The 12,636-nt window shown below is 39.1% G+C and overlaps 1 protein-coding gene across 2 annotated transcripts in view; it reads right to left on the reverse strand.

The window, feature by feature from the left end:
- The window catches only part of IMPG1 (interphotoreceptor matrix proteoglycan 1), a 152,024-nt gene that overhangs the window by 26,506 nt on the left and 112,882 nt on the right, over nt 1-12,636 (reverse strand). For both annotated transcript variants that reach the window (XM_033217705.1, XM_033217704.1), the window contains 2 exons: nt 4,268-4,800; nt 1,015-1,234 (listed from right to left, as the gene is read on the reverse strand). In XM_033217705.1, coding sequence (XP_033073596.1) covers nt 1,015-1,234; nt 4,268-4,800 — 753 coding nt within the window. The remainder of the gene's footprint in view (nt 1-1,014; nt 1,235-4,267; nt 4,801-12,636) is intronic.

Raw genomic sequence — 12,636 nt, forward strand, 5'->3', positions numbered from 1 at the left:
TCTATCAAATATAAATATCTCCCACTGAGCCTTTTTGGTTTGCATTTTGCCCAAGGCCTCTTCCTTCTGCTTTCATTGTTAGTCCACAGAGAGCCAGAGAGGGTGTTAAAGATTCACTCCACTAATTCATAGCCAATTAGGAAGCTTTGTTTTGAATTTGACTGGGAGGTAGCTTTGGCAGAAATCGGGAGCCCTCCCTGCCTTGCACTCCAGGGAATAAAGGACTTCTTTCAATTCGTTAGAAAACAGAATTTTGAAACTAATGGTAAAAACAGTTCCCAGTTTGGTCACAGCTGGTTACAATGGTGCACACACTTTGCTTTATTATCAGAGCAAATGTTTGCTTTCTCTTATGTGACTTTGGGCTAAGCTCCCATGTCTTTAAAAGTTTTCTCCTTGTCTAACTCTTTGCTTTAATCTTCACTTGGAAGCTGATCTGTAGTATACAACCAAAAAGCAAATTTATTTTCTTCTTTTTTTTTTGGTGATGGCAAAGTGACTTTCTCCAAGTTTGAATTTCTATCTAATGATTATTTTTCTTTCCTTAGAATGCTGTCTCTGATCCTGAATTACGTGTTGAAGTAGCTATTCTGATAATGAACTGTGATTGAAAGACTGCTTAGGTAGGAAGCCCCGAGGTTGTTGCAGAGCACTGAGAAAGTGCTTTTGACTTCTAGCAGAATGTAAATTAGCTTGGCTGTGGGCTACATTAAAAAAAAATCTTAAACACAGCAAAAGTTTTGCTCTGTTTAAACTTAAACTTAAAGCCCTCAGATTGTGCAACAAGAGGTGTGCTTGTTCATTGCTTTTTGATACAGGAAAATGTTAACTTGCATGTCTTTGGACTCTACCTTTCTAATGATGTGCTCCACAGCGTCCAAAGGGTTGTTTTATCTAGTGTCATTTCAGTTTGATTTTTGTGGCCTAAAGGTTGAAATATATGCTTAAAAACAGAACAAAATAAAACAACATGAACAAAACATCTCCTTCACTTTCTGGGTTGGATTCTCTTACCTGGTTCAATGTTGAGGGAGTAGCTGTCTATTTCCAGATGGAGTTGCTGGGCTGCAGCAGAACGAAAATCCTCCAAGACTCCATGCACGGCCTTGGTGAGGTTATATGGCACCGACTTAGCAAACTTCATTTTGCTATTCACAATCACACTCCCATTTCTGAAGTTAAGTATTTCAAGTTGCTTAAATCCTGTAAGATTGGATCGTAGATATGGAACCAGCTGCAAAATAAAAGATGGTTTACTCTTAACTGTGTTACAAGTGCTCAGCTGCTGCTAATTCCACTTACACTCACTTTTCATTAACAGAGGCATATATTTTAATTCCTTTTTATTGTTTTGATTTTTGTTTTTGGATTTAATGTGAGAGCAGAACACCACTACTTACTGGTTGATTTGCAGTGATTATGTTCCATATTTCCACCTTTCTGTCTATGTATTGAGATGGATGGCTGTGATTTTTTTCATGGTGAATTGTGAGAACAGATGATTTTTAAAAACTCGAGCCAATGCTATTAGCAAAGCAGGAATGCCAAGTTCAGTTATTTACAGAAAGAAAAAACCCAAGTAAATAAAGACATGTTCCAAACAGCCCAGGAGCAGACTGACCAATGTCTATGTAAATGGGACATCTATCTGGATGCATCCAATTTGAAATGGCCTGTTAAAATAAGCATCAGCTTAAACATCAGCATGTCTCTCCACGCAGTAAACGGTTCCTGGCCAACATAAATGTGGGGCAGTGGAAACAGCAGGAAACTGGCAGTTACGAGACTTGGGTGCCAGTCCTGGAACTGTTCCTAACTAGCTGTGGACCTTCATCAAGCCCTGTAACCACTGTGTTGTACCTCAGTGCCCTTATCTGAGTTGTGAGGAAGAACAAAAAGTGATCCCCTAGCGAGCCCTTTCCAAACTATCATAATCTCAACAGTATGCCCCATGGCATTGTGTTTCAGAGTCCCACATCTGCCTCCTGGGAGCCACAGCCATCCTAGAGATCATTTTTCAGAAATGTTTGAAACTCAGTGATGTCTACCTTGTCCTTGGCTCTGAAAGTGAGCCCCCTCTTTCATGAATTGTACTATGAACCCAGACAGCACAGAGATGCAAGTGTCAACCTCCTAGGCATGACCCAGACCTGATTTCTGTTTGCGCTTATCCCCATCCCACCAAAATTTTGACTCTGACCCAGCCCCACATTCTAGTATTTTCCTCACAAGGTTTTTGTGTGAGTAAAATGAAATTTTAAACAAACTGTGGAGCTTCCCTTTTCAAGCTACTGTCTCCTGATGTCACCTACTTACTTTGACTAGCCTCATTCTTGGTGTCTTAGCATTGCTTTGGCCTGGGGAAGAGATTCCCTGTCTTCACCTAGTGTGCAGATAGCTGGGTACTGCTTCTCCCAAATCCATTTTCCTCTTTTCCATAGAAAGAGGCTGCTGATCCAGACAGCACATTTTCCAGCCTCCCTTGCGGCAAGGATGGCCATGTGACTAGTTCCCAGTAATATGATGTGGGCAACTTTGGTGTCTTTTGCTTAGGAGAAAATTGCTTTCCCTCAGCTTCCTCTCTGCTTCTCACAAGTGGAAACAGGGATGTACCAATGACCCAGCTTTGGCCATGTGAATGAGGAAATGCCTGTGGGGTTGGCAGAGCTATAAGATGGAGGAAGTGTGGGTGCCTGAATGACATCGTAGAGCAAAGCTGTCCTACCCATCAAGTGAAACAGAAATAAACTTGTATTGAATGAAAGTCACTATATCTTTACCTCTTCATTATGGCAGCTTAGCATGAACCCTAATTAACATCCCACGGTTAGTTTGTCAGAGGCATGTGAACCAGAACAACTCCATCTTGAATAGGGGCTGGGTAAAATGAGGCTGAAACCCACTGGGCTGCATTCCCAGACAGTTCAGGCATTCTAAGTCACAGCATGAGAGAGGAGGTCAGCACGAGACACAGGTCATAAAGACCTTGCTGATAAAACAGGTTGCAGTAAAGAAGCTGGCTAAATCCTACCAAAACCAAGATGGCCACGAGAGTGACCTCTGGTCACTACTGCACTCTCATCAGCACCATGACAGTTCACAAATGCCATGGCAATGTCAGGAAGTTACACTATATGGTCTAAAAAGGGGAGGCATAAATAATCCACCCTTTGTTTAGCATAGCATCAAGAAATGACCATAAAAATGGGCAACCAGCAGCCCTTGGGGCTGCTCTGTCTGTGGAGTAGCCATTTTTTTTATTCCTTTACGTTCTTAACAAACTTGCTTTCATTTTGTACTGTGGACTTGCCCTGAATTCTTTCTTGCACGAGATCCAAGAACCCTTTCTTGGGGTCTGGATTAGGACCCTTTTCTGTAACAGGTTCACTGGGACTCTGTTCCCTGAGACTCTCCCAATATCTACTTACCTCATTATAAATGGTGTGGGGTGGGGAGATGGCACAGATAAAATCTTACTTTAAAGCAAATGTTCATTTGAGAAATTGGGTTTCATGTGGATTTTAATCTGTGTAATGATTTAACTTATATGAAGCATACAAATTTTTTACTATTGTCAGACATTCTGCAATCTGTGTGATATGCATTGTATAATTTATTTTAATTAGCCATGAATGTGTAGAGATATTACATAGTTCAACATTTCTTATGGTATATGTATTTCTCATTGTACATGTAGAAACAAAATAATCATGTGAGTTTGGGAGTATCTTATTTTCAAAGATATATGTCATAATAATTATCTTTTCACTTTCTTTATTAGGGACTAGGAATGATAAGCCATTTAGTCATTTTTTAGGTTAACAAGAACTTGAGGGGAACCCTTACTCCTGAACTCTCAGCCTCATCTGTGCTGGACAATTCTAGATTTGTACCCTTCCATGAGATTGATACAATTTAGAAAATGTTCACTCTCACTATTTTTAGATTCCACATTCAGTGCTTGAGTATTATGTATTATTCCTGGATTAACTAAGTTAGGAAGAATTATAATGAAGAGAGTTTAAGAATAAATTTATTCCCACAAGGTTGGGTGGTGGTGTCTTCTCATTTGTCTATCACAGAACTCACTTCCCCAACTGGATCCAAATTCATCTCAAAATTCTAGTTGAATGTCTTCAGCAACAGCTGTTTTAGCGATTTGTTTCTACTAACCCTCATTGCTCAAGACAGCTAACGATTATATTATAAAATAACAACAAGGAAAGAAGAGACACAGAATTGAGAATCGTGAGCAGTGCCCACTCACCAGCTGTGTGAATTGTTGCTCCAGAGCTCGGTACTCCAGAGAGCTCTTGTTGAACAGGTCGTTGGAGAAGGCCATGTTAGCAACACGCAGACTGAAGAACACTACCAGCTCTCGGCCCTTGGGGGCAATGGTCATAGAACTAGTGGTGATATACTGTAAAGCTGAGACAGGAGTGGTATCCTCCAAGAAATGATCCGGGACAGAAACATATTCGCTGAGTTCTGCTACCTCAGATGGGGCAGGAGTCTCAGACAGATCCATTTCATCTAGGTCTCTGACCATATCTTCGCCACCTGCACTTGACCTGCTGTCATCTGAAGATGCAGGTGGATGTGAAATTCCCAGAGTCAGTTGGCTGATTGCAGAATAATCACTGGTGGGGATGGTGAGCCCTGGTACTAGCACTGTCTGGTCAATGGCCATTATATCTGTGGTGCCTTGATCAGTCGGAGAGATGATACTTGATGCTGTAAAGAAAGGTGGAGTTTCTGACAGGGAGGTAGAGGCCATAGCGGGTGGAGACCAAGGAATGTCTGTGGAGGAAGTACAATTTTGTTATTGAAATCAATTTCATTACGTCCAAGTATTCCCCAAAGAATAGAAAGTGAAAAAAAGAAAATTCAAAATTAAGCTTAACTTAAGAAAATACATAGCATTTGCATAGATCATTTCAATAGTCATTTTTTTAAAAGAAGAGAAATTGGAACAGAAAGGGCAGGCAGCCCTATGTCCCAGCCTAGGGAGACAAACAGTGGATCCTTGCACCCATTTTATTCAGGCCCAGCAGTTCTTGATATATGAGACTAAAAGAGCGCCAGTTAACTAGAATTTCTGGAATTACTGCCTAGCCAGACATGATATATCTGGGAACCAAGTAGTAGAAACTGACTGAGTCACCAATTGGTGCCAAACTGCCGCTGGCATTGGAACAGATTTAGATCCCTCATCCCCATATAGAACTCCCAGACAACTAGGTGTGCAATTTTGGCCCAGAAATTTTATTCACTTTCCAATAATGCAAGCCTGCATTTTATGCAGTTGGATTTTTTTGGTTACTATAATGATGTTTTGGTATTTTTACCACTTAAAATTTAAATTATGCTTTTCCAAAATTGAGTAATCTAATTGAATAGCTTGTCAATTTGCAAAATGATACTGGGAGTATAAAGGTGTTGGTGAACATATAATTTGAATGTTACATTGACCATAAAATTTGCTATTTATTAATATTTAAAACTTCTCAATTAGCTGGATATAGTAGTACACACCTGTAATTCCAGCTACTCAGGTGACTGAGGCCTGAGAATCTCTTAAACTTGGGAGGCAGAGGTAGCAGTGAGCCAAGATCATGCCACTGCATTCCAGCCTAGGTGACAGAGTGAGACTCTGTCTTAAATCCATCCTGGCTAACACGGTGAAACCCCGTCTCTACTAAAAATACAAAAACTAGCCGGGCGAGGTGGCGGGCGCCTGTAGTCCCAGCTACTCGGGAGGCTGAGGCAGGAGAATGGCGTAAACCCGGGAGGCGGAGCTTGCAGTGAGCTGAGATCCGGCCACTGCACTCCAGCCTGGGCGACAGAGTGAGACTCCCCCTCAAAAAAAAAAAAATAAAAATAAAAATAAAAATAATAATAATAAAACAAAGTAAAAACCTTTGCCACAGTTACATTATTATACTCTGACAATTTCTATCACCATTTTGCATTGCTATCTTGGGTACGTACACATTGAACTACCAAAGTCTATCTCTTTTTTTGGTACAAAATGAAAATAAATATTTCTAAACTAAGAAAGTGGTGGAAACTTTCAGATAAACAGATTGTTGAATTATTAAAATATTCCATTAAACCTAAATCCAGAGCCATTGATGATATTTAAGACATTAAGTGAAAAAAACAGGGAGCTTTTTGTGATTTCTTCAGTGGCCTGTTGACAAATACGCAGGAAAACTCTATTGAAATCCAAATGCTAAGCATGATAAATGGACTGTCTAGATGCAGATATAATCTTTGGGCTCTCAGTCAGCTAATTTACTACAGTGAAATTACCAAAACTGAAACTCCAAGTGATAAACAGCTCTGAAAGTTGGAATCATATTAGTTTTATTACTTTCTTAAAATAAAACTTGTCTGTTGGTGAGTTATGCCGGATTTTAGAGAAGTACCCTCTTTTCTCTCACTTGGGGAAGGTACCTGCGTGTATCTACTTATAATTCACTCAATTGTGAGAAATAATATTACCTAATATCTAAGATCTCTCTGGAGATACACTTAAAGTTTTATTAAAATCTCCATTGCTATGGGCTGAATGTTTCTGTCCATGCAAAACTTGTATGTTCAGGCTCCAGTCCCCAGTGTGATGATATCTGGACTTGGATCTTTGGGAGGTAATTAGGTCATGAGAGTGGAGTCCTTATGAATGGAATTAGTTGTCTTGTAAGAAGAGACTTAAGAGAGATGATCTCTCTTTCTGCCATGTGAGAATATAGCAAGAAAGTAACAAACTCTAAACTAGGAGGAGAGCCCTTGTCAGGAATAAAATCTGCAAACACGCTGATCTGCCATTTCCTGGTCATCAGAACCGTGAGAAATAAATTTCTATTGTTTAAGACACCCAGTCTATGATATTTCATTATGGAAGTCTGAGTTGACTAAGATACCCACAAACAGATCTGGGATGATAAATTGAAAGGATTTGATTTGACTTTTTTTGTGCCATGGGAAATGCATTTGAATCTGTGTTCCTATGATGTGATCTCTGCTCCTGCAGGTGATAAGAGTTGGCAAGAAGCACAATGATAGATGTCTGCATTTTGCTCTTTTGCCAGCATTTCATTACTCACATCTTTCTTACTACATAGACTTTAACCTGCTTAAAATAGGTTTCTGCATTATGTCATCAACCAACAAAAATAAATTTCTGGCCATTTCCCTTTGTGACATCTTTTTTTTTTTTTTTTTTATACTTTAAGTTTGAGGATACATGTGCAGAACATGTAGATGTGTTACATAGGTATACACGTGCCATGGTGGTTTGCTGCACCCATCAACACGTCATCTACATTAGGTATTTCTCCTGATGGTACCCCTCCCCTAACCCCCTACCCCATGACAGGCCCTGGTGTGTGATGTTCCCGTCCCTGTGTCCATGTGTTCTCATTGTTCATCTCCCACTTATGAGTGAGAACATGTGGTGTTTGGTTTTCTGTTCTTGTGTTAGTTTGCTGAGAATGATGATTTCCAGCTTCATCCATGTCCCTACAAAGGACGTGAACTCATCCTTTGTTATGGCTGCATAGTATTCCATGGTACATATGTGCCACATTTTCTTTACCCAGTCTATCACTGATGGGCATTTTGGTTGGTTCCAAATCTTTGCTATTGTGAACATTGCCACAATAAACATACGTGTGCATATGTCTTTATAGTAGAATAATTTATAATCCTTTAGGTATATATCCAGTAATGGGATTGCTGGGTCAAATGGCATTTCTGATTCTAGATCCTTGAGGAACTGCCAAACTGTCTTCCACAATGTTTAACTAATTTACACTCCCACCAATAGTGTAAAAGCGTTTCTATTTCTCCACATCCTCTCCAGCATCTGTTGTTTCCTGACTTTTTAATGATCATCGTTCTAACTAGCATGAGATGCTATCTCACTGTGGTTTTGATTTGCATTTTTCTAATGACCAGTGATGATGAACTTTTTTTCATATGTTTGTTGGCCGCATAAATGTCTCCTTTTGAGAAGTGTCTGTTCACATCCTTTGCCCACTTTTTGATGGGGCTGTTTGTTTCTTCCTTGTAAATTTGTTTAAGTTTCTTGTAGATTCTTGATATTAGTCTTTTTCAGGTGGATAGATTGCCAAAAATTTTTCCCATTCTATAGGTTGCCTGTTCACTCTGCTGATAGTTTCTTTTGCTTGCAGAAGCTCCTTAGTTTAATTAGATCCCATTTGTCAATTTTGGCTTTTGTTGCAATTGCTTTTGGTAGTTTAGTCATGAAGTCTTTGCCCATGCCTATGTCCTGAATGGCATTGCCTAGGTTTTCTTCTAGGGTTTTTATGGTTTTAGTTCTTACACTTAAGTCTGTAATCCATCGTGTGTTAATTTTTGTATAAGGTATAAGAAAGGAGTCCAGTTCAGTTTTCTGCATATGGCTAGCCAGTTTTCCCAACAGCATTTATTAAACAAGAAATCATTTCCCCATTGCTTGCTTTTGTCAAGTTTGTCAAAGATCAGAGGGTTGTAGATGTGTGGCATTATTTCTGAGGCCTCTGTTCTGTTCCATTGGTCCATATATCTGTTTTGGTACCAGTACCATGCTGTTTTTGTTACTGTAGGCTTGTAGTATAGTTTGAAGTCAGGTAGCATGATGCTTCCAGCTTTATTCTTTTTGCTTAGGATTGTCTTGGCCATACAGGCTCTTTTTCGGTTCCATATGAAATTTAAAGTAGTTTTTTCTAATTCTGTGAAGAAAGTCAGTGGTAGCTTGATGGGGATAGCATTTAATCTACAAATTACTTTGGGCAGTATGGCCATTTTCATGATATTGATTCTTCCTATCCATGAGAATGGAATGTTTTTCCATTTTTTGTGTCCTCTCTTATTTCCTTGACCAGTGGTTTATAGTTCACCTTGAAGAGGTCCTCTACATCCTTTGTAAATTGTATGCCTAGGTATTTTATTCTCTTTGTAGCAGTTGTGAATGCGAGTTCACTCATGATTTGGCTCTCTGTCGTCTATTATTGGTGTATAGGAATGCTTGTGATTTTTGCACATTGGTTTTGTATCCTGACACTTATCAGCTTAAGGAGATTTTGGGCTGGGATGATGGGATTTTCTAAATATATAATCATGTCATCTGCAAACAGAGACAATTTGACTTCCTCTCTTCCTATTTGAATACCCTTTAATTTTTTCTCTTGCCTAATTGCCCTGGCCAGAACTTTCAACACTGTGTTGAATAGGAATAGTGGGAGAGGGCATCCTTATCTTGTGCCGGTTTTCAAAGGGAAATCTTCCATCTTTTGCCTATTCAGTATTACATTGGCTGTGGGTTTGTCATTAATAGCTCTTATTATTTTGAGTTAGGTTCTATTAATACCTAGTTTACTGAGAGTTTTTAGCATGAAGGGCTGTTGAATTTTATGGAAGGCATTTTCTGCATCTATTGAGATAATCATGTAGCTTTTGTCATTGGTTCTGTTTATGTGATGGATTACGTTTATTGATTTGAGTATGCTGAATCAGCCTTGCAACCCAGGGATGAAGTCGACTTGATCATGGTGGATGAGCTTTTTGATATGCTGCTGGATTCAGTTAGCCAGTATTTTATTGAGGATTTTTGCATCAATGTTCATCAGGGATATTGGCCTGAAATTTTTTTTGTTGCGTCTCTGTCGGGTTTTGGTACCATGATGATGCTGGCCTCATAAAATGAATTAGGGAGGATCCCCTCTTTTTCTATTGTTTGGAATAGTTTCAGAAGGAATGGTACCAACTCCTCTTTGTACCTCTGGTAGAATTTGGTTGTGAATCCATCTGGTCCTGGGCTTTTTTTGGTTGATAAGATAGTAATTACTGCCTCAATTTCAGAACTTGTTATTCATCTATTCAAGGATTCTACTTCTTCCTGGTTTAGTCTTGGGAGAGTGTATGTGTCCAGGAATTTATCCATTTTGTCTAGATTTTCTAGTTTATTTGCATAGAGGTATTTACAGTATTCTCTAATGGTAGTTTGTATTTCTGTGGGATCATTGATGACATCCCCTTTAGCATTTTTTACTGTGTCTATTTGATTTCTTCTCTCTTTTCTTCTGTAGTAGTCTGGTTAATGGTCTATCTTGTTAATCTTTTCAAAAATCAGCTCCTGTATTCATTGATTTTTTTGAAGTGTTTTTCATGTCTCTATCTTCTTCAGTCCTGCGCTGATTTTCGTTATTTCTTGTTTTCTGCTAGCTTTTGATTTTGTTTGCTCTTGCTTTTCTATTTCTTTTAATTTTGATGTTAGAGTGTCAATTTTAGATCTTTCCCACTTTCTTTGGTGGGCATTTAGTGGTATAAATTACCCTGTAAACACTGCTTTACCTATGTCCCAGAGATTCTGGTATATTGTGTGTTTGTTCTCATTGGTTTCAAAGAACTTATTTATTTCTGCATTAATTTTGCTATTTACCTAGTAGTCATTCAAGGAGCAGGTTGTGCAGTTTCCATGTACTTGTATCGTTTTGAGTGAGTTTCTCTTTTTCTTTCTTTCTTTCTTTTTTTTTTTTGAGATGGAGTCTTGCTTTGTAATCCAGGCTGGAGTGCAGTGGCATGATCTTGGCTCACTGCAACCTCTGCCTCCCAGGTTCAAGCAATTCTCCATCTCAGACTCCTGAGTAGCTGAGATTACAGGAGTCGGCCACCATGCCCAGCAAATTTTTATATTTTTAGTAGAAATGGGGTTTCACCATCTTGGCCAGACTGGTCTTGAACTCCTGACCTCGTGATCCACTTGCCTTGGTCTCCCAAAGTGCTAGGATTACAAGCATGAGTCACTGTAATCCTGAGTTCTAAGTTGATTGCGTTGTGGTCTCAGAGACTGTTTGTTATGATTTCCATTCTTTTGCATTTGCTGATGAGTGTTTTACTTCCAATTATGTGATCAGTTTTAGAATAAGTGCTACGTGGTGCTGAGACGAATGTATATTCTGTTGATTTGGGGTGCAGAGTTCTGTAGATGTCTGTTAGGTATGTTTGACTCAGAGCTGAGTTCAAGTCCTGAATATCCTTGTTAATTTTCTGTCTTGATCCATCTAATATTGGATCAATTTCTGTTGATCCATCTAATATTGACAGTGGGGTGTTAAGTCTCCCATTATTATTGTGTGGGAGTCTAAGTCTCTTTGTAGGTCTCTAAGAACCTGCTCTATAAATGTGGTTGCTCCTGTATTGGGTGCATATATATTTAGGATAGTTAGCTCTTCTTGTTGCACTGATCCCTTTACCATTATGTAATGCCCTTCTTTGTCTTTTCTTGATATTTGTTGGTTTAAAGTCTGTTTTATCAGCAACTAGAATTGCAACCTCTGCTTTTTTTTTTTTTTTTTTTGCTTTCCATTTCCTTGGTAAATATTCCCCCATCACTTTATTTTGAGCCTATGTGTGTCTTTGCACGTGAATTGGGTCTCCTGCATACAGCACACCAGTGGGTCTTGACTCTATCCAATTTGTCAGTCTGTGTCTTTTAATTGGGGCATTTAGCCTGGTTACATTTAAGGTTAATATTGGTGTGAATTTGATCCTGTCATTATGATGTTAGCTGGTTATTTTGCCCCGTTAGTTGATGCAGTTTCTTCATACTGTCGATGGTCTTTATAATTTGGTATGTTTTTGCAGTGGCTAATACTGGTTGTTCCTTTTCATATTTAGTGCTTCCTTCAGGAGCTTTTGTAAGGAGGCCTGGTGGTGACAAAATCTCTCAAAATTTGCTTGTCTGTAAAGGATTTTATTTCTCCTTTGCTTATGAAGCTTAGTTTGGCTGGATATGGAATTCTGGTTGAAAATTCTTTTAAGAATGTTGAATATTGGTCCCCACTCTCTTCTGGCTTGTAAGGTTTCTGCAGGGAGACCTGCTGTCAATCTGATGGGCTTCCCTTTGTGGATAACCCGATCTTTCTCTCTGGCTGCCTTTAACATTTTTCTGTTCATTTCAACTTTGGTGAATCTGATGATTATGTGTCTTGGGGTTGCTTTTCTCAGGGAGTATCTTTGTGGTGTTCTCTATGTTTCCTGAATTTGAATGTTGGCTTGTCTTGTTGGGTTGGGGAAGTTCTCCTGGACAATATCCTGAAGAGTGTTTTCCAACTTGGTTCCATTCTCCCCACAACGTCACTTCCAGGTACACCAATCAAATGTAGGTTTGGTCTTTTCACATAGTCCCATATTTCTTGGGACTATGTTTATTCCTTTTCATTATTTTTTCTCTAATCTTTTATTTCATTGAGTTGATCTTCAATCTCTGACATCCCTTCTTCTGCTTGATTGATTTGCCCATTGATACTCGTGTATGCCTCACGAAGTTTTCGTGCTGTGTTTTTCGGCTCCATTAGGTTATTTATGTTCTTCTCTAAACTGGTTATTCTAGTTAGCAATTCCTCTAACCTTTTTTCAAGGTTCTTAGCTTCCTTGCATTGGGTTAGAACATGCTCCTTTAGCTCGGAGGAGTTTGTTATTACCCACCTTCTGAAGCCCACTTGTGTCAATTTGTCAAACTCATTCTCTGTCCAGTTTTGTTTTCTTGGTGATGACGAGTTGTGATCCTTTGGAAGAGAACAGGTGTTCTGATTTTTGGAATTTTCAGCCTTTTTGAGCTGGTTTTTC

This window comes from Trachypithecus francoisi, unplaced genomic scaffold (assembly GCF_009764315.1).
Source record: "Trachypithecus francoisi isolate TF-2019V2 unplaced genomic scaffold, Tfra_2.0 Lachesis_group10, whole genome shotgun sequence".
NCBI lineage: Eukaryota > Metazoa > Chordata > Mammalia > Primates > Cercopithecidae > Trachypithecus > Trachypithecus francoisi.